A 27,392-nucleotide genomic window follows, 5' to 3' on the forward strand; every position below is an offset into this window, starting at 1 on the left:
TTAATATTTCTATATGTTCTATGTCTTTATATTTTACTTTTCTTTGACCTGAGGTTGATATAATCGTGATTTATTATTTTTTTGTCAAAACAAGAAAGTGTAGAGCCTTAATATTTGGAACGTAAAATGATCTAGTGGTCCTCTACAAGGATTGTTTAAATTATGAACAAAGAGTCAAAAGAGGCCCGTCAGGGGGCAAATCAGTGTTATCTAAAAGCGGTATCCTACCCTGATTAAAGTCAGAACTTCGGGATATTCTTATTGGTTTAATAATTAATTTTATCGTTTTGAACATTTTCCCTTGATATCACATCCAAACACATTATCAAAGCAATGATACTATTATGGTATAAAGTCGAATGGTTTGTTCACTTAATATTTTACTATAATGCGCACACAAACACACGCACGCACGCACCAACACACACATAAGCATACGCACACACCAAAACACGTACTTACATAAGCATTGGTTTAACCTTACATTGCTTGTGATATTCCAGAAATTATCCGATAAATCATAAATTATATAGATTTCTATAATTCAAGTGGGTAGATAAAAGTTTTGAATTCATAAGTAACATTAAAATTGATAAAATTTTAGAAACGTAGAATCATATGAATGGTGCGTTGTGGTAAATACAATTTATTTCGTTTTTTTGCATAAACTGAAATGATATATTTAAATATTAACATATATATTCTATCAGCTGCTAATATTTACACATGTATCTAAAAGGTTGCCTAGACGTAATGTTATTGGCTCTATTTTGTGCTAAAAATACATAAAAATGTATACTCTTACGCAAAGTAATGTATTACATATGTAAATGATAAGTGGAATATATTGATGATTGTTGGTCCTACTGCATGATGAAACTCATCATCAGCTCAATCGTTGATAAAAGCAATGTGTGATTAACATTTGTCAACCTTAAAAAAATGGAAAAATCTTAAAGAAAACTAGACAATTAATTCATTAAAAATGGTGCTTGCAATACATTACAAGAATTACAATAATGTAGTGTGTCATGGTCTTTCTGTGTCAATATTATACTTCTACAAGATTCAGCACATCGATCAAATGGTGTTTCAATTAGTAAATTTCAACGTCTGAATGCACAGGTATTATGGCACTTCGTACCTTATGATCAAACTAACCATATGAAGGATGTTGGATTTGCTTACAATATGTTATTGGACCGTTCCATGGTATGTCTGGTGATAAGTTTAATTAAAAACCTTCAGAACACGGTTGCGTAAAAACTTTGTTGCTTCAAATTCGTTTAAAATGTATGATGAAATGATTTTAAAAGATCTCTGTGCAGCAACTCCGTGATAAAATGCAGTCAGTACGAATAGTATCATCTACATAGACGTCAATATAACATTTAAGCAATTATAACTTAAACTATGTTTCGGTAGCAACAAATTGATGAGACATGGAATTATTTATTTCTTTGATTGAACACATTGGATATTTTTTATTGACAACTAATTGTTATCATACAAAATGGAGTCTCAAGTTCATGTTTATGTTCATGGTTCATGTTTCATCATCTTAAATCATATTGACCACGAATATCGTTATAATTAAATCTAAATAAAAGAAAGAAGAAGAAGAAAAATTTATTTATTATAGTGACTTGCGATACATGTATATAGTACAAACAAATATAAAACAATTACAGAACAAATAAATCGCCCGGCCCCATGGACCTATAAGTCACTGTTTATAGAAAAACGTCATTTATTTAAAAATAGACAATCGAGTTGATTTAACGTCTTATGAATAAATATATATATATATGAATGGTATTAATATGTTTAAAACATAACACCTGCCTAAACTTATCATTATAGTGTATATAGTTCGATGATAAACTTTCCTGAAAATCCTTGAGTTCGAATAGGTAATACATATAATTACACTTCAGTATTTCTATAAATGATATTCCTTCTATGTAAATAAGCTTTCACTAAGTATTTTGCAATCTTTCTAACGTGGTTTGAAAACAAGAAGATTAATTTGTCATCGACATTCAAATCCATAAATACATTATCATTTAATATTTAACCAAATGATTGCGATCTTATTTCATTATATTTTGGACAATTAAGCAAGAAATGTACTTCGTTTTCAACACAACTGTCATTGCATAGCCTACAAAGTCTATCATTCAACGGTTCTCCAATATATCTTCCTGTTTCGACTCTAAGTGGAAGAATCCCGCATCTAAATTGTGCTATAATGGAGCGTTCATATTTCGACAAATTAAATAAAACATAGTCCTCTGTGTTAAAATTGCATTTAAATAATTTGTAAGTTCTAAGCTTTGGAGTGTTTTGCACAGTTTCTATCCACTGTCCACTATAGAGTGTTTTTAGTTTCAGTTCAGCGGTTTGAAGATCAATTATGGATCTGCTGTAATAAGCATGCGAGAGATCAAGTGACGTCATTATTGATTTTATCTCACTACACCAGTTATTGTTACATAGCATATAGTCTTGATCAAACACTAATTTGGTAATCCTATCGCTGTCAAAATTAATCAATCTATTCCAGAATCTAAGCATATTCAACCACCTACGGTAACGACTTGGTACCCACCCCAAGTCACCGGAAAGTGCAGCTATTCTTGCGTAACGGTGTACCCCCAAATAATATCTCATAGATCTATTGTGAACGTTGTCAATTTGCTGGTATGTTTTGTATCCCCAAGTAGATGAACAGTAATCCATGACTGGAACAACACAATTAAATACAAGTTTTTCATATGATTTGAACCCGAAATCCGTAATACCGTGGATTTTATTAATTAACCCTCCAAAAGCCCGGCTGGCTGCCTTGCCGATTGCCTCACAATGACTTTTAAACAATAACATTTCATCAAATATAACACCAAGATATTTGTATTCAGTAACTACATCCAATGTATTGCTACCAACATGATAGTTGAATTGTGTTCTTGGTAGACGCGGTTTTCTGAAGTGCAAACATTTTGATTTCTCTGTATTTATCAAAACGCGCCATTTTTTACACCACTCATGAAGTGTATCTAACGTTTTTTGTAAGTCAATCTCTTATTTTGCGATCAGAGCAATGTCATCTGCGTAAAGTAAAATAGAAATCGAGGCATTGTTAATAGTCACACCAAGTTCAAGGTCATTAATTTCTCGGACTAGATCATTTACAAAAATTTCGAAAAGCGTCGGCGATAAATTACTTCCCTGGGCGACGCCTGACTTACAGTCAAACCAAGATGTAACGTTGTTGTTTATTCGAATACATAAAATTGTGTGTTTGTACATACTTTTCACTGCATTGTAAACTTTCCCGTCTATTCCATTTAGTAGAAGCTTGTAAAATAACATATCTCTATCTACAAAGTCAAAAGCTTTGCGAAGATCTATAAAGGCGGTATGTAAGTTGTCTTGGTTACGAGCAAGACTGTTTAAAGTAAATATATGATCCTCACACGATCTTCCTCGCCTGAATCCATTCTGCTCATCGGCCAATAAGTTTTCGTTTTCTAAATAGAATGTTATTCTTTTGTTTATCAAAGAGCTATATAATTTACCTACACATGAAAGTAAAGATACATCTCTATAGTTCAACGGTAATCGTTTGTCAGAACTCTTGTCTTTTAGAATCGGACATAAAATTGCCTTTCTCCAGTCGCTAGGAATAACACTCGTGTCGAAAATAAGTTGAAAAAGTTTATGCAATACTGCTATAACCGGGGGAAATTTTAAAACTGCATAAGGTATATTATCGATGCCGCAGGCCGACTTCGATTTGGCACTCATTACAACGTTAACGATTTCTTCGATGGAGATATTATTATTCAGCAGTTCTTTTGGGGCGTAAAGAGGGTCAGAAATTTACATTTCAAGTATATGTTTGTGTAACTTCGCTCTATTGTAGAATTCGGAGTCAAACTCGTCACTTCCGGTGCTATTATACAAGTTTTCGAAATCCCGTTTCCATTTGTCAAAAACTGCATTTTCATATTTATCAATGCGCCCATGCTCATTAACTTTTTCCATTGGTATCGAAGAGTCACGCTTTGGACCGAGATGCTTAATTTTATTCCAGAACTCATTTGGGTTTGAAGTTGACATGAACTCTATTTCTACTGAAAAGCTTCTTTTATAATCTCTCTCCGTTTTTCGTAAAAGTTTATTGAAGTTATTTCGCGCTGCTAGATATTTTGATCGCTTAACCGTTTTTATTTGCCTCGTGTCGTTACACTTCAGAAAATCATTCTCGGCTAGGCGCATTTGGTTCCATTTCTCTGTCAAAGCTTCGTTCCAGTACGGCTTAGCATTTTTGTTACGTTTACTTGTCCGGCGTGATGCATTATAACGTGGGATGCTGTGATTCATTTCATTGGTAATTGTTTCACACAACTTGTTATACAGTGAGTCTATTTCCTCTTGACTTTCTCGTGATGATTCTATGCTTTCTATAATTTCTAATAGAGCCCGTTTTGCCAATTTAGTCGTTTCTTCTGTAACATTGTTTACCTTTTCAAATTCAAATTCAAATGTTTATTGCATAATCAGGCCACCAGCCCATACATATATTATATAATACATATAATAATATAACAGTCATGTGAGGCAATAACATGATTTATATATTGTCAAGAAAATAGAACAATTATACACACAATTATTTCAGAAATATTTTATGTTTGTAAGTCAATATAATAATATTCTAGTCTGAATTGAGAAAATGTATTCTTTCTTTTGTAGCAAAATACAAATACATAGCAAGTTCTCTAAAGACTTTTACATTTTGACAAGACATTAAATTATAAAACATTAGTTCATTTGGAGTCTGATAATTTACAGAAGGTATGTATTTAATCCTTAAGTCATTGTAAAGAGGACACACTAATACAAAATGGTACAAATCTTCCAAATAACATTCACAAAAAGGACAATTCCTATATTCAACAGTGATATCATAAATCTACATTTTTCCACCATAAGGCTATGTGCTGAACTACGATATCTTGCCATACAGGTTCTAAATTTTTCAATATCAATGGCATTGATGTATTTTTCGATAACATAGTTTTGTTTAAAATTTACATAATGCCATAATTGACTCATAGTGCTACACTTATTTCTCCATTCTTGTACATAGTGATCCTTTAATCTTTGAGTATATTGTAACAAAAACAACTTTGGATTGTCAACCCTTTGATCCTCCAAAACATAGCCATGGCCATTTGAAAATAAATGCACACGAACATCAGTAGCCCAATTATGATAGCCCATGTTGTCATAGATCCTTAACAATTCATAACATAACTTTACATAACGAACACTAGGTACAATGAGTATTCGTAACCAATATGAAATACATTTTTTTGCAGTATATATATATATACATGGGGTATCTTCCAAGGTCACCCAGTACTGCATTATTACAAGATGTTGTACTTAATTTCAGAAATCGTTTACATACAAAAATATGGACATTTTCTATACAAGACATCCTTTGAAGACCCCACAGTTCAGAACTATATAATAATATGGGTGCCACTATTGCATCATATAGTTTAAAAAAAGTATTGTTAGGTAGACAAGGTAACTGATCTAGAGAGTTTTTTTCATTAAAACTGAAGTCTTTTTTGCATTATCTGACATATTTTCTGCCATTTTATAGAAACACAGTTTATTTGTAAAATATACGCCAACATATAAAAAGCCATTAACCACTTCTAAATTATCATTACCATATTTCCATTGCTCTCTTTTTGCTAGCCTACCATCCTTCTTGAAGACCAATATATTGGTCTTTGATATATTTACAGTTATCTTATAGTCATTACAAAATTTATGTAGAACATTTAGCTGTTTCTGTAAACCTACAACTGTATCTGACATGAGGGCAATGTCATCTGCAAACATTAACATGAATAATTCAACCAAACTAGGGAACAATTGTATTCCACCAATTCGTTCATTACATATAACTGTATATAACTCATTTATAAACATAGAGAACAATATCGGACTTAAGGAACCTTTAGTGTAATGTTAGGAGGATACTAAGGATCATTATTATTTTCTCTACTTGTCATATAGTGAGTATAACAACACGCAATTCCTTCTCACATTAAGAATAGGGTGTAGCATTGTACTTATAGCTGTCTGCTGTCAAATTTATGTATGGTTTCAAGCTATATTTAATGGAATATTGTGTAAAATTGATATAGCAATTAACATTTGTTGTAAACATAATTACCCTAGTATTAGATACACAATATGTTGTACGTTAATACAATACAGTGTTCTGTAAATATTTTGCTACTACTTTTAGTACAGACTATGATCATTCATGCAACATTTGCTCTTAAGGAAATTCGTTCAGATAATATGGCAGTATTTTAACTACATACTGACAGTAGCTATATAGATGTGTACAATTTCATCATAATAATATATGTGGTACGAAGCATGTGATGTAACACGAATAAGCACTTTTAAACTATTACTGATATATGTACAGAATCAATTGGTTCTTCAAATAACATGCGATAAAATGATATACAAATGGCATTAAACGTTACGTTTTGCTACATAAAAGCATAGAGTTATTAAAGTATTATTGGTAGAATTTAAATCTAGATCTATACTTTTCCTCAACAAAAAATAGTTACATACTTGACAATTATCACTAAATTCTTATTTTAAACCATGTGAGTGAGACCTTTTTTGAACGCACTCAGTAGCATTAGATGTCATGGAAAAGATATAAATCTTTGTATCGTATGTGTGTGGAATGAATGAAAGTATTATTCGTATGTCTTGACAGAAACATTTTTCACCCAAAATAATTACTGCTCATTCGTTATCGAGGATTGAATTCGAAACCTGTGATTAATGATGTAATACCGTGTACTTATGAAGCATAGAAAAGATCTCAGCTTTCATCTAATATTATTCAAGAGAGAAATGAAAAAAAACTTTATGTGACACATATGATACAATTTATAGCCTATAAAAGGAAAAGGAAATAAGTCTTGCCTTATTTTTAAACAATTTGAAAATGCATTTCACGGAAACTCAATGGATCTTGTCAAACTGATATTCGTGTTTATAAAAATAGTGCAATCCATGCATTTTCATTCAAAACGAACTGTAGCAACGTTTTAAATGTTGGTATTATCGAATGTGATTGTTAGAGTACAGCATTGTTATTGCCATCTATAAACGATATTGACCGATCTCCTCTGATATGTATTGAATTTTAGTGATTCTTCTATTTCTTCTCTTTTTTAATGTTATTGCTGTTAATTTGTTTTTCATTGCATTCTTTGTTTGTTTGTGTGTTTGTTTGTATTTGTGTTACTGTTCCGATTTTTTGCTTTTGTTTCTATGTAAAACAGACAAAAATATAATCCTGGAATTCGGAGAGTCCAATATTCAATATTGACCATACAGAGACAAGTGAGACCGCTATGATGATAACTTTTTTAGGTCCAGACGTTAATAGAACTTTATTATGGAATGTAAATAAAAAGAAAATATGCAATCGTAAGACAGTCTTTGATAGAGAGCCTTTGTAATCAAATAAGGGGAAAAGGGTATTATATGGCAACCAAAGTTCTATACCAAGGGCCTGACTAATGTCCTATAGTGAATTCTTGGTGTAAAATCGTCTTAGTTGCAGGTTTCAAATTTGTCGATCTAAGGGGAACAATGAAGAACATGATGTTGAAAAGCTCATTGATTGAGTTATCTTTAAATGTGACAAACGCGAAATCAGTTGACACTTGTGGAGATACAAATTCTACGATTTTGTAATAAGGTAATGGGGAATTTATATGAAACATGTTAACGTAACTGAAAATGACGTAAATTTGAATATATCAGACAATGACACGTATTTTGCCGTGTTTGTATATCTACACATTTCATTGTGCTTCCTATCGTATTACAAAGTTGAAACCGTTTACTTCATGAAGATAACAATTTCACCTGAATATGAATTATTTCGTCATAAGCATGTTCTTTAATGAGAACTTTAAGAAATGATCTGTTCTTAATTACTTCCAATATAATTACACTGTTATTATTCTAATAATGATATTTTCAACTATTTAACCTTAACCTTATACTAGTATAACATTATAAATCATACAAATGTATTTCTGATATATAATTAACTGCATTTAAGCCAAAATAAGAGTTTGGTACATTTTCCATTGGTAAATTGTAGAGTATTGTTACATTCGTCATGGACACATGTCACAGACAAATTAAGTTTATTCTCCTTCAATTTTTATAGACAACTTCATCAAACCTAAGAGTGTGTCACACTAGAAGTAAATATCAAGATAATCTATAGTCAGTCCTCTCGTGTCAATAATTCTTAAGGAAATAAATCTTGTTAAATGTTGAAGTTATGTATTGAATTATGACCTCTTTTTGCGTTCCTGTGGAAAGGAATAAGCTACTTTTACTTTCTATACAAAATATGAACCTATACAAAATGTAGCTCAGTTTGTTTTAGGTTAAAAACTTTATGTAAACACGAAATTAAATCGGTACAGAATTTGTTGATGGTCTTCTCTTCAGTTTCCTTTTATCCAAAACCTTAACTTCCTGAAACAATTTCGTTTCTTGTCGTGATAATGACATCAAAAATAAACTTAAATAGTTAGAAAGCTCTTAGAATCAAACTTGTTGTCTTTAATCCCTTCTAGACCTCTTTCCCAACACCCCTTAACGCTTGTATACCTATTAATTTCATTGTCGGTTTATGTTATTTCTTTTAAATATAATTACATTTATCACCCGTCCGTGCTTTTCCTTGTGCCCTGTCCAATTTTATTTGGGTCCTGTTTGGCTTCTAGCCGGTGGCCCTGTGTTGCTGGGTCGTGTGGTATTACGTTCATTGAACGCAACCCTTCATTGTTAATCTTGCTTTTTAAATTTTAGATTAAATTTGTAATGGATTCTCAAGGTACCTTTTTATTTGTAACGGGTCAACGGTGAATTTACGTGCATCATCTTGTGTCAGAAGTGAACTATTTTGAATATGATTCATGATACATGCAGACCTTTATGAATAATTGTATCAATTTTATGATTGCTTGCCTCGAGGAAATATCAAATTCTAATTAAAATGTTTAATATCTTATTAAATTAAAAACATTGAAACGCTTTTCAAAGTTGAGTCATTCTTTGCATATTAATAAAAATGATAATACTTGAAAAACGAAGCGAGGGAATCAAATTACACATAAATTTGTGTGCATAGGACACTGTAGCTCCCGCATTTTTGCTATTTAAACGTGTTCCCAAATAATTCTATGCCAAGTTTATATTTATAGTTATGGAAAATGTTCATTTTATTATAAATTATTTTTAACTTTTTTTATATTGTAAGTGTCTATTATACTGATGAATATGACATGGAATCAATTGCATTTAAAAAGTGTATATTAACCAAAAAATTACAAGAGAAAATCAGATATGCAAATATTGTGCATAAGCGTTTTAGATGTTCACATTAATCAACACAAGTAATGAACTAGAAAAATGTTATATGACAATAGCTTTATTTCAAAATTTAATTTTATATTAAATTTATAGCAAAGAAAAATGAAGTATTGATTTATCTTAATATATATATAATGTAGTATATTACGAACTTTATTCTTGATAAATATTTCGACAACACAATGTATATAAGATAACATTTTGGTGAAATAAAAGTGTTCCGAGAGATTAATGTATAGACTCAATCAAACTGTTTCTGCAATTTGTATGTGATTTTGTTGTGATAAATGCTTCCGAGGGATCAATTTGTTTCCAGATTTTTATTATTCCATAGAAGACCGGCGTTTCAGTGAGTTTGACCCATGCCGGAAATATCATCTGGCATGGGGGTGCCAGATGAGTCGTTTGCCAAAAAACAACGTCATTTTAGTGCACTTAATAAATGAATCGCGTTAAAAAGACGTCGTTTTAGAAGGGAAATATGAGCTTAGGATGACGTCATTTCGCCGTTGTTATTTAAGTTGTAAGTTCATACGCTATAGTAAGAAAATAGTTATGGATGAAATGACTTAATTTCAATAAACAAATATCATATTGAGGTAAACCATTTTAAACATGAAATAATAAGGCAGAATATGTAAGAAAAAATATCTGACATATGTTTGCGGCTCGGATCGGAATATCCATCCCTTTTGAACCCGTCCATTGGCGGTAACTCGGCAAGCCTCGTTACCGCCCAATGTGCGGGTCCCCTCGGGACAAATACTCCGGTCCAAACGACAACATATGACAGATACTGTTGGTATATATCGTGTATTACTTAATGTGTACTCGTACATCAGCAATTATACATCACAATGTCGTATAAAACAAATGCCTTTACGAAACGTAGAGAGTCAAGGCCTTTGAAATCAAATGCAATGTAAAGATTTATGGAATCAAATTATTGAAACAAAACATCTAAATGAATAGTGAGTGCATTGTGTTATAATATTTTCCTTTTTTTTTCAAATTGCACAAACACAAAAGAGAAATTATAACCATACTTGTTCCCATTATGTAAGTTATATAAATATAAAAGTGTGCCTGTGATTTACTAAACTGCGTTACGACGCAATCATAAGCTTAAAGGGAATTTACCCATTTACGGCAAAGTAATGTCTTAAAATGTAAACGAAGAGAGAAATAAATGTTGATTTGTCCTTCCACATAAACAATTCGATTGTTAATCAAAGCAATGTGTAATTAACATTTGTCAACATTAAAAATGTAATAAAAGCCGTAAGAGAGCCAGAAAATTTATTCAATACATTAGAAATGTTGCTTGCTATACATTAAAAGAATGTAGCTCGTAATAGTTTTTCTGGATCAATGTCATACTTATAGAAGATTCAATGTATCATATACATAAAGCTGTTACATGATTACCTAAGTTAGTACATTTAACGTCCGAATATTCAAGGATTATAACACTTCGTGTATAAAGCTCAAATTAACCATATATTGATAGTTGGATTGACTTACAATCGGTTATTGAACTGTTCTGTTATGTATGTCAGATAAGTCTAATTAAAAAATCTAAAGATCACGCTGACCCAAGTTTCGTTTCGTTTAAATGCTTCTATAATCATATTCAAAGATCTGGCAAAGTTAAATGTAGCTTTTATTTTGATATAAGTGTATATGAAACCCTAGCAATCCCCTTAAAATCGTATCACTAAAATATTTATCCTAAAAGTATATTACCATACTTACTATCGGAAACAGCTTTAATTATGTGTATGACTGTATTTCATAAAATATTAAAGGGATATACTTTCATGACAAGTTATTCTAGCTGAATCAAATTTCATGGACAAATTACAAACAAATAACGTGTTTAAAATATTTTAATTTAAGTTTAAATTTAGTCTGTACACTAATTAAATGAATTTGATATTACATTTTGCCTTAACAAAATATTAATTACGTATTTGATGATTATCACACAGTTCTTATTTAAACCATGTGAGTAAGACGTTTCTCGGATGTTTTCATTAGCGTAAGATGTCATAGAAAGGGATATAAATCTTTGTTTCTGATGTGTGTGAAATGAATGAACGTATTATTTGGATGCATTGACAGAAACATTTTTCATTTGAAATAATTACTGTTCATTTATTATCGAGGATTGAATCCGAAACCCTGATTAATTGTGTAATACCGTGTATCTACGAAACAAAACCTTAGATCTCAGCTTTTGTCTGATATGATGTAATAAAGAAATGAAAGGCAAACTTTATTCAATTTAAAGCCTTTTCAAGTGGAAGGGAAATGCCATATATTTATGTAAAAAATACATTTCACGGAAACTCATTATAAACCAATCAAAATTCATGTTTTTAAGAAAGATTTTTACCTTGCATTTTTATTCATAACGAAATATACCAATTTTTCCAATGTATAATTTTAAGAATATAGCATTGTTATTGCCGTTATTGCTATCTATTATAATAGACGATTCTGGCTAATCTTCTTTAGAATATATTGAATTTGATTCCAGATAAAATTACAAAGATACTATTGTACCATTGATGGACATTTTATGATTTCATCTTGTGGACATGACCCAAAAGCTTGCAGTTTTGTCTAGAAACATTAATTGCTGTGGCAAAATACCATTGTTTTAGTTTTATGTACTACTACTAGGTATTTTGTTTGGGGAGATAATGCACGCATTTTGATAGAAAAAATGTTTTGCTTCTGCATCTGAAGCTTCTGCTTCTTTTCTCACTGTTTCTGCTACTGCTGCTGCCTCAAGTTCCCTTTGGTTATTTCATGTATTTTTGTCATTTATATAGTGTTAGACCTGATTTACTGTTTTGGAAAAAAATAGAGGCATGAGATGTATAGAATAGACGGATTATGGTACATTTATTTCTACGCAATGTCTCAACATTTATTTACAAATTTTAGAATAAAATATTATATCAAATATTAATTTACGAATAAAAGTTTTCCGATGACAAAATGTATTAATTGCATCAACTAGATTACTACCCATAAAATACAAAAATTTTTAATTGTACTCAACGAAAAGGCATATCAAGATATGTTTCATTTGTCAATTATGTTTTTATATATAAAAAGTAATATTTGTCGTCTAGTTGTTTTATAAGTGGAATACGAAACATTGAAATCGCTTTTATATAATTATTATTTCATGACAAAACGTTTTTAGCAAAGATGACGTCAAATAACGGACATGACGGAACTAATTGTAACAAATGTAAATCAAACAGCTGGATGATCTACAATATCATCACTTATTTGTTAACATTGTAGCGTAAGTAAGTTATTCACAGTTGTGAATGGCTGTTGTTCATATGTGTTCAATTTATTCCAGACTTCATTTAACCATTTTGTTGTGATAAAAAAATGAAAAGAGGTTGGAAAGAATATAACAATTACTTTCAGTAACGTTCTATTCATAATCGATGCATTTTATTACCTATCTAATAGAGAAAACAAGAATCCCCAAAGAAAGTCCCAACACAACATAATTGAAAATGTAGCAGGCTCGGTTTGATTGAGCCTGTTCATCGACGGTTCTTTAAAGTGTAAACTGCCGTCCACGCCCTCTAGCACCAGCTAAGCAGAATTCAACATTTTAACATCAAATGGTAACATTTTGAATTTAGAAACATACGCAGATGTGTGCATACGGCGGTTATCATGGAACCTCCAACGTGACACTTCCGTGCAATTCCATAAAAAGCAGCATATGGTCCCCAAGTAATAGAACGCGTGTGCCCTTAACGAGAAAACAATGGGCTGAATTAAATAAAATGGAATTTTGAAAGGGGATCCGAGGTTATGAAGCCTGTATATCACAGATAAGACGTCAAAAGACGAAGTTAAAAAGCAGGCAAAATATAACAATTTTTTTGGTTGTTGTTTGTTTTTATTTGTTTTTTTGTTTTTTTTTTCAGAATAAATAGAAGGTTACCAATATTTCATTCTGTACAATAAATTATTGTAGTAAAATATATGTTACCTTATTCGTTCAAATGTCTCTAAGCTACTATTGGCCTAAGTTATGACGCCCAGATGTCTTAAAAATGGATAAGTATAATATAAAGCTTTATTTGATTTTACCCATGAAATATGGTGCTGTATCAGTCAAATATATTTCATATTTTTTTAAAAATAAATTTGAAATATAAATATGAAAGTGGGCGGAGTCAAAACTCATTTTCATTTTAAGGGACTTCTTCCGCCATTTTGTTTGAAAAATCCGATAAGTACAAAACTACTTTTTGTTGAATTTTGTTTTGAAAACTATCTAGAACTAAGAAAATAAATTCGAACACCAATATTCTTTATTCAGTCATTAACGCTGTACAGAGGTCTTAAGAGTTGTTTACATGACGTCACAATGTAGCGCTAAATATCGCGTGCAAAACAAGACAATAATCATATTATTGCGTGCTGTACAATTGCAGTTGCGTAGCAAACAAAGGGGTTCGTAACCATTTTTCTTTGATAGTGAAATTAAATAAAAAAGGTTATTTTTTCGTTTTACTTAAAATATGGTATATATTTTCACTCAACATGACAAAATGCCACATATTTTCACTCGCCGTTCCGGCTCGTGAAAATATCTGGCATTTTATCATGTTTCGTGAAAATATATTCCATATTTAACTCAAACAAAAAAATATCCTCTAAATATTCTTTGGATTCACCTGGGAAATTATAAAAAAAATATTATAGTTTAGCTTATAGATCACAATTACTTTGCCAAATCATTAAAAAGAAAAACTATAAGAACCAAACGTCTGAAATAGCATTATTGGAACTTATCCGCAGTCAGCATTCATCTAACGAGTACAATATTATGAATATTTTCATGAACAGGAACTTTCTTTTGGTTTAAATAAAAAGCCATTCAAAGGTTAAAAAGGTCCATATCAAATCTTAATTTTATTAAAGTCTGACAATATTCAATATTGGTTTTAAAAAATAAAACTGAAAAATATTTTTAAGCTACAAGCAAGTTTCAATACAGGTTTGAAATTTTTCGATGGAAGGCAAACAATGAAGAACATGGTGTTGTAATTCTAATTGACTGAGTTGTTCAAATGAATATTTAAATGCACAAATAACAAATCAGTTGAAATTTGTGGGAAAACAAGTCCATTGGCTTTGTTTAAGGAAATGGGGTTATAATGTAGCCTGTATACGTAACTTTCAAATCACGTAAATCGGCCAATGACATGTGTTATCGCGTGATTAAAATCAATGGAAACCTTCCGCTACTTTTAGCTAATTTTTGTCATACATTTAATTTACGTAATAAAAAAACATTTCATTCTCTTTCCTATCCAATTGCTAAGTTCGAAACGGTTAACTTTATGAATATTACATTTCACCAGGATATGAATTAAGTTTTTTTTTCCTGCACATTTTCTTAAATGAAAACTTGAGACATGAACTGTATCATAAATCATACATAAGTATCTGTTTTGAAGTGCATTAAAATTTCCACAAGTGTTTTATTCATTTTCAGTTGTAAATTGTCGAGAAGTATTAAATGTCTCCAGGACAAATGTCACACATAAATTATGCATATACTCTTTACAGACAGCTTTATCAAATAAGTGACACTTAAGATTGTGGCACTCTTAAAAACTCAAGATAATATGATTATATTCATTTATCTCGTGACAGTAATTCTTAATGTCATAAATCGCGTTAAATGTTAATGGTATCTATTGAATTATAACCTCGTTCTGCTTTTGGTGAAATAAATAATTTACTTTTACATGCCTTATAATATAATAGTATCTTATTAATATAAGATGTACGTCAGTTAGCTTTTGGTCCTCTCTATTACTTGTACGGAAAATTACTTTGCCAGTGTAGAGAACGGTTGTTATACCAAATCTGGTATAATACCCAATCCGGTATAGTACCCAATCTGGTCACTACCAGATCTGGTATCTCATTATATTGTACCAAACCTGGTACTTGTATACTGAATCTGGTCATCTTTATGTACAATAATAAAAGACTTTAGGCATCCATGACTATGCACATTTACATAAATAGATCTATATAATATTCTAATTAAAAGAGTTTTAAGTTACAAAATGTCTTATGTGTTCACTTTATTATTGGTACTTGGGCCGTGTAAAACGAACCCCGAGTTAATGTGAGGCTGCAGACTGCCCTGGAAACATAAAGCAGGGGTCTGGGCACCACAATATTATAAAATATTCGGTGAAATAGAACTGTACTGAGAATTTAAGGATATATCTTATATTAAATAATGAGGTATGTAAGTAAATTAATCAACAATATCTCGCAATGTCGAATAAATCAAATACATGTACGATCTGAAGGAAGTCAAAGCCCAATATAATATTTCATGGAATCTTTGAAACGAAAGACAAAATGAGTATTGAGGGCATTGTGTTTATACATTTTTCTTTATTTTTTTCAATTTGCACAAACACAATACATGTGTCTATATAAGTAATAAATATTCTTTCTCTATTTAGTTGGTAATAAAAATATAAAAGGGTGCCTGTCATGTAAGCTAGAAGTAAAGTAAACAACGTTACGACTCAATTATATGATAAAAGGGTATTTACCCTTTTACGGCAAACAAATTTCTTAAAAATGTTAACGATGAGCGAATTAAATGTTTATTTGTACTACCGCATAACAAAAGTCACCGCCTAATCCATCGCTGAAAATAGCAATGTGTAATTAGCATATGTCAACAGCACAAATATAATAAAATCCGTAAGAGAACCTGAAAATTTATTCATTAAAAAATTTGCTTGCTATACAGTTCAAGAATTACAATAATGTAGTTCGTCATTTTTTTTTTTTTGGATCAATATCATCCTTTTAGAAGATTCAATGTATCAGTCTCATAAACCTGTTACAATGTTATTTCAATTCGTACATGCAACGTCCGACTATACAAGTATTACAACACATCGTATATAAAACTAAAATTAACCATACATCGAGAATTGGATTTACTTACAATCGGTTATTGAACTGTTCAATTATGTATGTCAGATATGTCAGATAAGTCATATTTAAAAAAAAACACCTCAAGATCACGGTGACCTTATTTTCGTTCCGTTTAAACTGCTCCTATATATTCAAAGATCTGGCAAGGTTAAATTCAATTCTATTATGTAGCTTTCATTTTGATATAGGTGTATATGAAACCCAGCAATCGCCTTAAATTGAATAACTAGAAATGTTTAACCTAAATATATATTAACATACTTACATGATTTACTTTCAAAAATATCTTTAAATATATATATAACTTTATCTCATAAAATATTTAAGGAATCCACTTTTATGAAAAGTTATTCTCGCTTAATCAAATTTCTTGGACAAATTATTCACAGATAACGTAAAATTTAAACAGAATAAACATCACTTCACCTATGCAATCTAAATATTCTACGTCTAGACTTACCGTATGGTTTGGTTTGTGATTTAATATAAAAACCTCTCAGTATTTATGCAGCAAATCTTTGACACAATGTACTCAATACGAATTGTCTTGTATATTTAAGAATTATTGCTGAAACTATATTTTAACGAAATAATGGCTGAAACATTAAATTATTTACTTCTGTGATCGCACACATTAGATATTTATTAAGTAAAAATGTACTGTTATCAAACTGGAGTTATGTCTTCAAACATAGTTATGTCTTTTAAATGTAAATTCATCATATAAGAATAATTTTTCTTTGTTTATTTATTACTTTGTTCCTTTGAAACAAAATACATAAAATTTGTTTAAGGTCTTTGTTATTTATCATTTTGTCTATGTTTGTTCTTTTGCAAAAGATACATAAAATCTGTTTAGGGTTTGCTGTTGAAAATGATTGTCATTTAAATCAGTGCCTTGTAAGTTTGTAATTCTGATTCAGATGTTCGTTGTATTCATTTTAATCACCAACTTAATAAGACTTACACAACTGGAGATTCATTTAAAATAAACGTTGATAATGCTCTAAACTTTATCACTTGATTGTCATTTTGACCAGGCATAAAAAATATAATTCCAACATATCAAAAGCTCTATTCTTATTGTCAGCTTTATTTTTCTGATAGGAAACTGCTGTATTACAAATTGGAATGCAATTAAGCGTAAGCATATATGCTTAAGATCAAATTGTACACTGGTTATCACCTTAAAAATAAACATTTGTTACTGCCTTTTATAAGGCCATCCGTCAATCCGACAAGACAACATTATCAATTTAGCTTTGTTGGGCATCTTTTTGAGTATTCATTCAACCTATTTTATTGACACATCACTGATATTTATTCCGTGCGCCAGTTGTTAAGAAGTGTATCTGTATATATTAAGTCATCTTTGTATATATATCCTTAAAATGGTTTAGTACGATGTTTTTTTTTTGTATGTGATATTAATTTCCTTATATTTGAATTTAATTTATGCTTGTTGTGTTTAGTTCTGCAATTACATAAATGACGAGCTACAACATGTTTAATAGTAACAAGCCATCTATTCGCTTGTTTATTGAAGTTACTTAATTGCTGGATGTGGACATAACACATATCAATAATTGAATCATCAATTCTTGACGAAAAAAAAATTGAAAGAACAATATTTTGACGCAGATATAAAAGTCAGTATATGTGATATTTAAATGTTAATCGTTCGCGATTTTCAATACAATTATTGTATTGTTGTACCGTAACAGAACAACACGCCTAATAAAGTTTATAGTATTAAGGTACATAATTTTATTAATTAGTATATTTTTTCGCTTTGTATCCGTATTCAATTACTGTTTGCCTTATAAAAACAATATTGACAATAAAGTATCAGTTAAAGAATAGGAGAAGGCAAAACACCTTTTTCTTGTCGATGTCATCAAAAGACTTTTGAAATTGTATAATGTGCCTGCAATCAGTCTCAAAATCTGAAAAATGGGAGATCTTATTGAAGGCATAGTCTTAAAGTTGTAATTGTAGACTCGGTTTGATTAGGAAAATGCTCTGTTTATGCGCAATAATGAAAAGTTCAACATTGTTTATGCCCCTTATACGGACTTCAGCTCAGCACAAGTCAGTGATATAAAACTCACAATGTATATCAATTTAACATTCTTTTTGATGGTTGTCAATTATAGATATTATTTATTAGATAGTCCAAAATACTTTCAGTATTCTTTGTATGAATAACCAGCCTTTGAAGTTGTCTTTCAAAACTGGTTATAAAACGTGTATCGGTAGAACTTACATATCTTTTGGAACTGTTGTTTTCCTTTAGCAATTATAGCAAACAGTAATGTCTTTTCACAAGCACTATTTCAGGTACAAATATGAACTTTGTGATATCAGTTTAAGTTTTACAGAACAGAAAAGAACATACGTTTTATTTAGACTTGTACATAGTACATCGTCATGCAAAAAGATAAATAAAACAATTATCACGTCACGTGATCATGGTAACACAAAGTACAATATGATACTTAGAAAATATAATAGAATGTACATTGTTTACAAAAATAATGTTATGAGTAATAAGTAAATATTGTCTCACTCATAGCAGTAATAGACATTCTACTGGCAACCTGACAGGATATTGTGAACCATATTTTACCCAGTGAGTCTAACCATCCCACTGAAAGTAAAACTCCCTTTTGCTATCTGCTTTTGTTCATAATATTACTTGATTCTGTTATTAAGAGTTACTATATTCAGGTGAGCGATATCAGGGCCATCATGACCCTGTTGTTTTTGTTAACCATTTGATTTTTTTCCAATATACCGTACATGTACTGTTTTTATCAGGACATAAGATGAAAATAAGACGCACTTTGGTTATGTTGGCATCTAGAGATGATACTATTCTTTAATCATGTTAACAAGGTGTAAATGTTTTTTTTTCTTTCCGACACGCGTTCTTAAATGACATTTGCATTTGTAAAATGCTTGTATATTTGCTATTTCCTTAACTTTTTTACAGCATTCGGGATATACAGATTGTTTTATTCATATATTTTTTACTTTACTCTTCATAACCTGAAAATCAAGATGAAATAAGCTGATATTTCAATAATGCTATTTTCACCTGTCACATTTTCGCCCATTGACCTGCAAATGAAATATTACAGATACACATGTAGTTATTGCATTCAACTTCGGGTGGGGTGAAAACTTATTTCCGTGTAATAATATTGTAAATTTGATCGCCATAAGATATGAAACAAACTGGAAATGCACGTGTAGCTTTTTTGGCCGTCTAAGTATAGACACACGGAATGTTTCTAAAAATGCCGAACACTACAACTTCTATGTAAGAACATTCTTATTGTCAGCTTTTTTTCTGAAATTTACAACAATTTTTTCTAACGTGATAACCAGGCTACTTTTATATACTTTACTGACAGCTAATTCGACATTATTGACGTTTCATTATTTTGCCTATTTTCAAAAGTATGAAATGAAATATAACTTCTTTGCTGTCGGCATAACAGTTGTGCCAGATAATGAATCATGAGTGCATATGTTACAATTACAGTAATATTATCATAACTATATAATATGCATCATTTAATATTAAACAAATTTGCATTTAGAACAAAAAGTACGTTACACGTTTTCAGACAGAATGTATTATTTGACACGACATTATCGCCTGCGATGTAGCATAATCTGTTTTACAATCAATCGTGTAAAACAAACAGGAGCGTTTCAAGAACTCGTGTCCATCGAAAAGTTGCTGCCACTATTGAACTTTTAAAATCGTCATAATAAATGACCTGGTGTATCGTAGTCGATAAATAGAGTAAGCGATCTTTATGATAATTTCAAGTTCAGAGCGAAGCCAGGAAATATATTTTTATGACAGTTATGACACAGACACTGCAAAACTGCAAACATATTGAACCATTTAGATCATGTGTATGCCTATATATGGTATTAATTTCAATTCAATATTTAAAATGTAATCAGAGATATATACATGCAAACACACTTTATGTTAACACATGAATCATTCATGCCTTCACCACCTGACACAAAATAATCTTATTCTATCGTTATTAAAAAAAGTTTCTTATTCATTTCTGCATGCTCATTTAACATAATCCTTGTTGCTGAAACCCGTTTTTATATTTTCAATAGACGTGTACAGACGAATCTCATTTTTCGATTTATCCAGTTGTTCGTATGTAGATTTACTACCTTTTTCTTTCTTTCGTAAACCTAGAAGTATTTCTTCGCTTGTTGCTCGACGTTGGTTTCCTATATAATTAATATTATGATTAAATACATATGTTAAATTATATGAAACATTTAAATACGTCATATACTGTTATAGTGATAATGTTTGCTTTTATCTCATTGTATAAAAGGGTCGTCCTGGAAGTTCTCACATTGTGGTTATGTTTACATACATTAACTATACTTTGATTATAGGAAATAAATACCAACAGCTTTTGAATAATAAAATTAAAAATAAATATGGGAAAAAAATGACAAAATGCGAATACTACCAAAAACAAATAGATATATGTCATTAATAGTCCTCCACGACGCTAAACAACTTTATACACTCTCAAAGTCCGGATGAAATATCGCCTTCTCAAACATTTACCAGTATTTATAATAGCAACACATTCGCGAGGTCTCTGAATACATTTGTTGAAAATGTACATGTTTTCTAATTCTAAAGGCTGACCCGCTATTCTATTGTCTTCCATATACCTCTTCTTATTAGATATCCCGGATCTCTCATGCCATTTACACACAAACATTTTCCGAGTTTAAATATATAAGTGATTGTTACACTTATGGCAAAATGTTTTTTTACAAAATATGATAAGAATGTTTCAACATTAGTTGTTTAAACTGACAGCCAAAAAGTGTTCCTAATAGAAAATGATTTTGTGCTATTTCAAGAACTCCAAAACAACCCTTGTTTATCATCAATTACAATGTGTTATTTCCATCATTGGCTTATTGATATTTTCAACATCAGAGTGTTACTGTTTATTTGGAAAAATGTGCACTTTTTAGGTACGCTACACAACAAGTGAAAGGAAAACAACACGTGACTCTAAAAAGCCTACTTTCGTAATCCAAATCATGTTTTAAGTTTTCAATCTGATATATCCAATTAAAGTATCCAACTACAACTAGTAACTTTTTAATTAAAATACTTTAATTGAAACAAAATGTATACCTAATTCTTGGGCACCACTTGTGCTGTGTCTTTTTCGTCTGAAATGAGACAGAGAGTAAAACGTTGTTTCAGACATAAATAGCAATGGTCGTGTTTTCTTAGATTTAACTTAAAAGTCAATTTAAATGATATCGAAGTGATTAAGTTTATATAACAAATAAAATGTGTATCAAAACAAGAACAACGACAAAAAAACAACAACAACAACAAAACAAAAAAGAATTACCTGATGCATTTAAAGGCAACAATTGACAAAATAAGCATAAGAACTGTAACAGCAAATGTGCCAACTCCGACAGCAATGAAGCTCGCTACATTTGTAGAGCCATTGTCATTATTTTCTGAATTACCTGAAGATGAGATACAAATATTTTTTTCTTTTTCTTTTGTATATCTTATATGTTTCATTATAATTAAATTATTATGGTTTTTACAATTTTAAATTTCAGAAACATATTACAATGAATACATTTAATTAATCAAATGTGTGGGATTTGCCAAAATTAATGATATAAATTGCGGTAAAGATAAATGTGCATAAATTGAAACCGTGTGTTAAATATCAAGAAATAAAGATAAAGAATACGGTTAGCATTCACCTGCGTTAATAAAGAATAGTTGTTCAAATGAGCCAAATATGTTGAATATTATCAATCTATAAGTTCCATAGCTTTCTTGCACAATTGCTTTTATATCAAGACCAAAGTTCAAGTCTGAACGATAAATGTTTATATTATTGGTCGGACGAATTTCTATCCAGACGTCACCATTGTATTTCTGCCATGAAACGTTATTTGGTTTTGGATATGCAATTGCAGTGAAATGAAGGGAAACAGATTCATGCAACGAAACAGTAATACTCTTTGTAACAGGATAGTTGGGATCAGGTCTCGGTGCACCTGTAAAAGAAAGTGTACTTTTTAAACAAACTCTTGTTTTCAAAGCTTAGCCAAGCCAATTAGTTTATGCTCTAAATGTCAGGTTACATATATATTTACTGAAATGTAAATTTTACAGAAAATCCAACTGATTTTAGATGGTCTTCGGCCTAAAAAAGGCTTATTCATTTCTTATGATGCATGCTAATATGCATTATGAAATGGTATTGCAATAAAGTATACGACTTTAAATACAGTTGTAAATTATATTATTTATCATTATCATTTATTAGAACTAGGGCTCGTATAACATTTCAAGTGCTTTGAATTTGTTTTACAACACACATATACTGTGCTGAAAGCAATTATTGTATCAAACACTTATGTTACCGTTCATTAAACACAAAGCGTTCGGAACTCGAAACCTCATTTAAATGATGAATTGTGAAAAAAGCCATCCTTTGCGATTATATGTACAACGTACATCACTGTAAAAAAGACCTGATTTTCAATCACTATTTGGTTACAATCTTGATTTAAACATTCGTCTGAATGAATTAAAATGAAATGATTGTGTTTTGAGGTTAATGAATAAAACAACTTCTTTATTAATGGTAGAAATAAAGGGCGATATCAAAGTTATAAATATGAATGAACAGGATATTGAGAAAATAAACCTGTAAATAAAAAAGTGTTTTGTATTGTTAAGGAATATACTGCTATAGGTTAAGTGCACCATTAACAAACCATGCTGATATCATTTATGACTTGCGCTATTTTTGTCACTTATTAATGTTGACTTGTCGGTTGTTTGATATTGTTTTGTTGAGCATTTACCTTGATTAAGGAAGTTACGTGTCGATATTTTATAAATTCTAGACTAATAAACTTGGGGTGATTTAGTGTGCACACGTGCTGGTTCCTGACCTAAGTCAGACAAATACATATTTCTGTACTCGCCTACTATTTATTTCAAAGTTGTTATGTGAAATCGGTATTTGTTTAATCCAAATGACTAATTGCGTGATTCTTCGGGTTTAATAATATGTGTAACATAAGATAATATTTTCAGCGCGGTACGGTTTTAAATTACAGACGACTAAACATGGCATATATCATTTATTGAATTCAAATATAGAACATGACCTGTAGAAAGATGAAATATGGACAGAATATGCCAACTCATATTGACAAGGGACATCGAGCCATTGAATATAACTATGTTGTGTTGATAGTGTTGAAGGATTTTTCAAACAATAAATAGTATAATAGCGCCGCGTTCCGAATGCTTTTGATCTGACTACATGAGGGTATACAAACTGTACGAGTGTATTGTTAACCAGAGGAATGTGACTAGCACAAACTTGTTTCGGTCTGTACTCTTTTACTTCCATCGCAACAACGCTTGTGGCATAAATTTTATTTTTATTGTTAGCCTAAAAAAACTTTCTTGTTTTGTATTCGACCCACATGGTGATTTAATTTCATTACTAAAAGTTTAAGACCAGATACTTTAAGTAATAGTGACGCAACGATGTTTTAATAAAGGCATGTGCTATTTGCCTAATCATGCATTTGTACAGACAAAGAAACATATAGAACGTTGACACTTGAATGAAGTTTTATAGCTTAATGCATCTGTCATTCTGGTTTAAACAATATTTTCATACCTGTTAGTTTAAATTTTCGGTCTGTCCCAATAAACATCGCGTCTGCATCAGTCTGATTGACCAAAACCTGAAAATAGTAATATTCTCCATCGGGATCTTCGTCAATGATCAAGCTACTGGTAACCTTGACTACCCCATTTCCTCCACAATGTCCATTTGTACAGTCGTCTTCCTCAGTTGATTCTAATGGTAGGATTTTCTCAAATAAAACTGGTGTATGTCCTTCCTATACAAATGTGAAATGAGTATAAAAAAAATATTGAAATATTCATACTAGCTTAAATAATCAAGTTGACAGAAATTCGCTATCATTTTGAGACCATCCTCTTAAGTTGTGATTTTTCTTGAAGAAGAACAACAACATCTTTCAAACAAGACCTATACCTTATTGAGTTGCATCTTAAATCAACTGTAAATGTGTAAAGTACTAAACAATATTTGGAAATAATGAAAGACAATTTACTACTTGTATATCTAATATCTTATCTCATATTTTAAAAATATGTACTTGTAATTACCTTAAAATAGTACCATGCAAAAGAAACACTTGTACTTGGCGAAAGACAGCCTGTCCTCACTTTTATAGTAGTTGACGATGAATCACTTGACGACGAGATTGTTGTAGTGCTGCCTTCTGGTATCACTGCCAAATTAGAAAATATAATTTATTAAATAAAGATATACCAATCGTTGTATTATATAAAGTGCTACCGCTATATCTGTCAACTTATAGTATGAATGGACGTGATGTAGGGTACAATAACACAAGAAACGGTGTATTTATGGATCGACTCAATGCAGTTAACACTTTTCAAAAGTGTTTTTCTTAATTTGAATATTCATTCCTCTGACACAGGTGTACAATTGGATTTTCCTGGCTCGACTGTTTCCTTAATTTAATTCTTAGATGAAGGAACGTCACGACCTGGCTGTACCCTCTACCGCGTTTGTCAAGTGCCTTGTTCTGTTCAAAGTTGGTTCGATTTGCTGTGTTTGTTAGGGGCCGCGTTCATTAAATTCTGTCGTGATCTTTGTTCTTGTTTTTTTTTTTCAAAAAAATAACGAATAACGCTTTTGATATGAGATATAATTTATTTTTCTTAGCTTGCAAACCTTCACTTGATTTTCAAGAAATTACAATGAAGAAAAGTTTTATTTACTTTTTATAAACTTATAATTATGATACATGTACACTAAGCAATAAATCAATCAAATTAATGGTACCTTACCTTTAATTCTTGCAGTAAAAGATGCAAACTCAGAGCCATCATCACACTTAAATTGTTTTAAATGGTCAGCATATATTATCTCATCCATTGATAGGTTAAATATGCCTTGGGTTATATCAAATGAAAATGTGTAATTTGATCCATAAGTGTTACATAAATTGTGTTTACATTCAAAAACAATTTGCTTGTTTATCTCCCATAAGAAGACAGGCGAGTTTGGTTTGATTCTACAGACGAGCACACATTGCCCGTTACACTTTAGACGTCCATCTGAAGCAATGTCGCCATATGCTGTTAACGAAATCGTCGCTTCCAAAACAACTAAAATAGGATTGTGTGAATGTTCAAAATTTAATGAAAACGTCAGTTAAATACAATTTTAAAAATCGAACTTAAACGATAACAAAAGAAAATTATTAATTAAAAACACTGAATAAAGAAAAGACACTTTCAAATGGTTTATATTATAATTTGAACTACTGAATGAAAAAAATACACTTTCAAATGGTTTATATTATAAAGGTTATCAAATGGTTTATATTATAAAGGTTATCAAGATATATAAAATGTAACAAGATGATCTATTGTTATATAAATGTTATGCATTATTGCAGCAATCTTGATTTATACATGTTATAGTAAATCATATTATTGGTGTCCGTAATTCGGCACTGATTTTATTAAATACGACACTTATCACTTATCTGCCTACGGAAAATAAAATAAAATGGTAACTGTAAGTAAAATACCTATTTTGAAATGGTTTAATGTTTTCGATATGGCATAAGACAGAAACTCAACTTACCTATTAACTGACACAAACATGCTATTACAATAAAATATATTATTCCGCTTCTGTTCACTCCCATCTTGAATCATCGGTAGGTTTTATTTGTTGCCTGATTTCCTTTACTATTTCCGTCCCACCTACCGGTATCTCAAAAGGTAAATCAAAGAAACAAAGTGGTATGCATTTGTGAATAATCTGAACTGTAGCTATTGAATGTTAAACAATCTAGTTAATTTGTATTTATATAACACATCTTTCGGCAGGTAATGTAGAATCACGACGCATTTAGAATATTCATAGCAAACAAGTACAATCTTGTATATCAATCAAGTATAATCTGTAAGTCGCATTTTTTTATTTCAAACATTTGTACACAAAAGTATCTTTCGGGAAGTAAATTAGAATTCTGACGCAATAAGAATATTTATAGCACACAAGTAGTGATAAATAATCTATAAGTCGCATATTTTATTTCAAACAGTTGTTCGCGAATATAATTTACAATGATTACTTCATACAGTCGACTCCGGTTATAACGAACTCAATGGGATATTAAAATATCGTTCGTTATATCCGAAGTTCGCTAAAAGCGAAGTAGCAACAACTTGCTGACTTGTTTGGCTTGAAAAAGCCATACTATTCACTGGTTACCGGTGTAACCGGTATTTTACTGCAGCGGTTATTTAATGCGGGGCATTTTATTGAGCAATATATTATGTACATGGTACATATATTTATTCATGTATTAATTGTCTATGAAGTTCTTACCATTTGTTTTCTTTTGCTATCTGTTTATTATCATTTGGTTAATATTGCAAACACAAAAAATCGATGACTTGGCAATTATCGGGTATTTACAGCAATCAACTGAGGGTGTGAAATACTAAATTTCCGTAGCAAGAAGGAAATTATGTTGTGAGAACATTTTTCAAAGTCTTTATTCCCTGAAGCCATAACTAACCTGTGCAATCATTCGATTGTTTAATTATCGGAAAGTATTATTCATGTACTGATCCTTATTGAGCGCATCCCGATATTTCAATTATAACA

General features: G+C 30.7%; 1 protein-coding gene across 1 annotated transcript; it reads right to left on the minus strand.

The window, feature by feature from the left end:
• Positions 1-18,889: 18,889 nt before the first annotated feature.
• On the minus strand, positions 18,890-26,836 carry LOC132751535 (uncharacterized). Its single transcript, XM_060741719.1, has 8 exons — positions 26,358-26,836; positions 25,553-25,873; positions 24,842-24,966; positions 24,324-24,549; positions 22,375-22,674; positions 22,002-22,125; positions 21,776-21,813; positions 18,890-20,835 (listed from the first exon to the last, which is right to left on the minus strand). The coding sequence occupies exons 1-8, from the start codon at positions 26,419-26,421 to the stop codon at positions 20,666-20,668; spliced, it is 1,368 nt and encodes a 455-aa protein (XP_060597702.1). The 5' UTR covers positions 26,422-26,836; the 3' UTR covers positions 18,890-20,665.
• Positions 26,837-27,392: the final 556 nt, after the last annotated feature.

This window comes from Ruditapes philippinarum, unplaced genomic scaffold, assembly GCF_026571515.1.
Source record: "Ruditapes philippinarum isolate M1 unplaced genomic scaffold, ASM2657151v2 ctg398_1_1_1_1, whole genome shotgun sequence".
In the NCBI taxonomy this organism is placed as follows: Eukaryota; Metazoa; Mollusca; class Bivalvia; order Venerida; family Veneridae; genus Ruditapes; species Ruditapes philippinarum.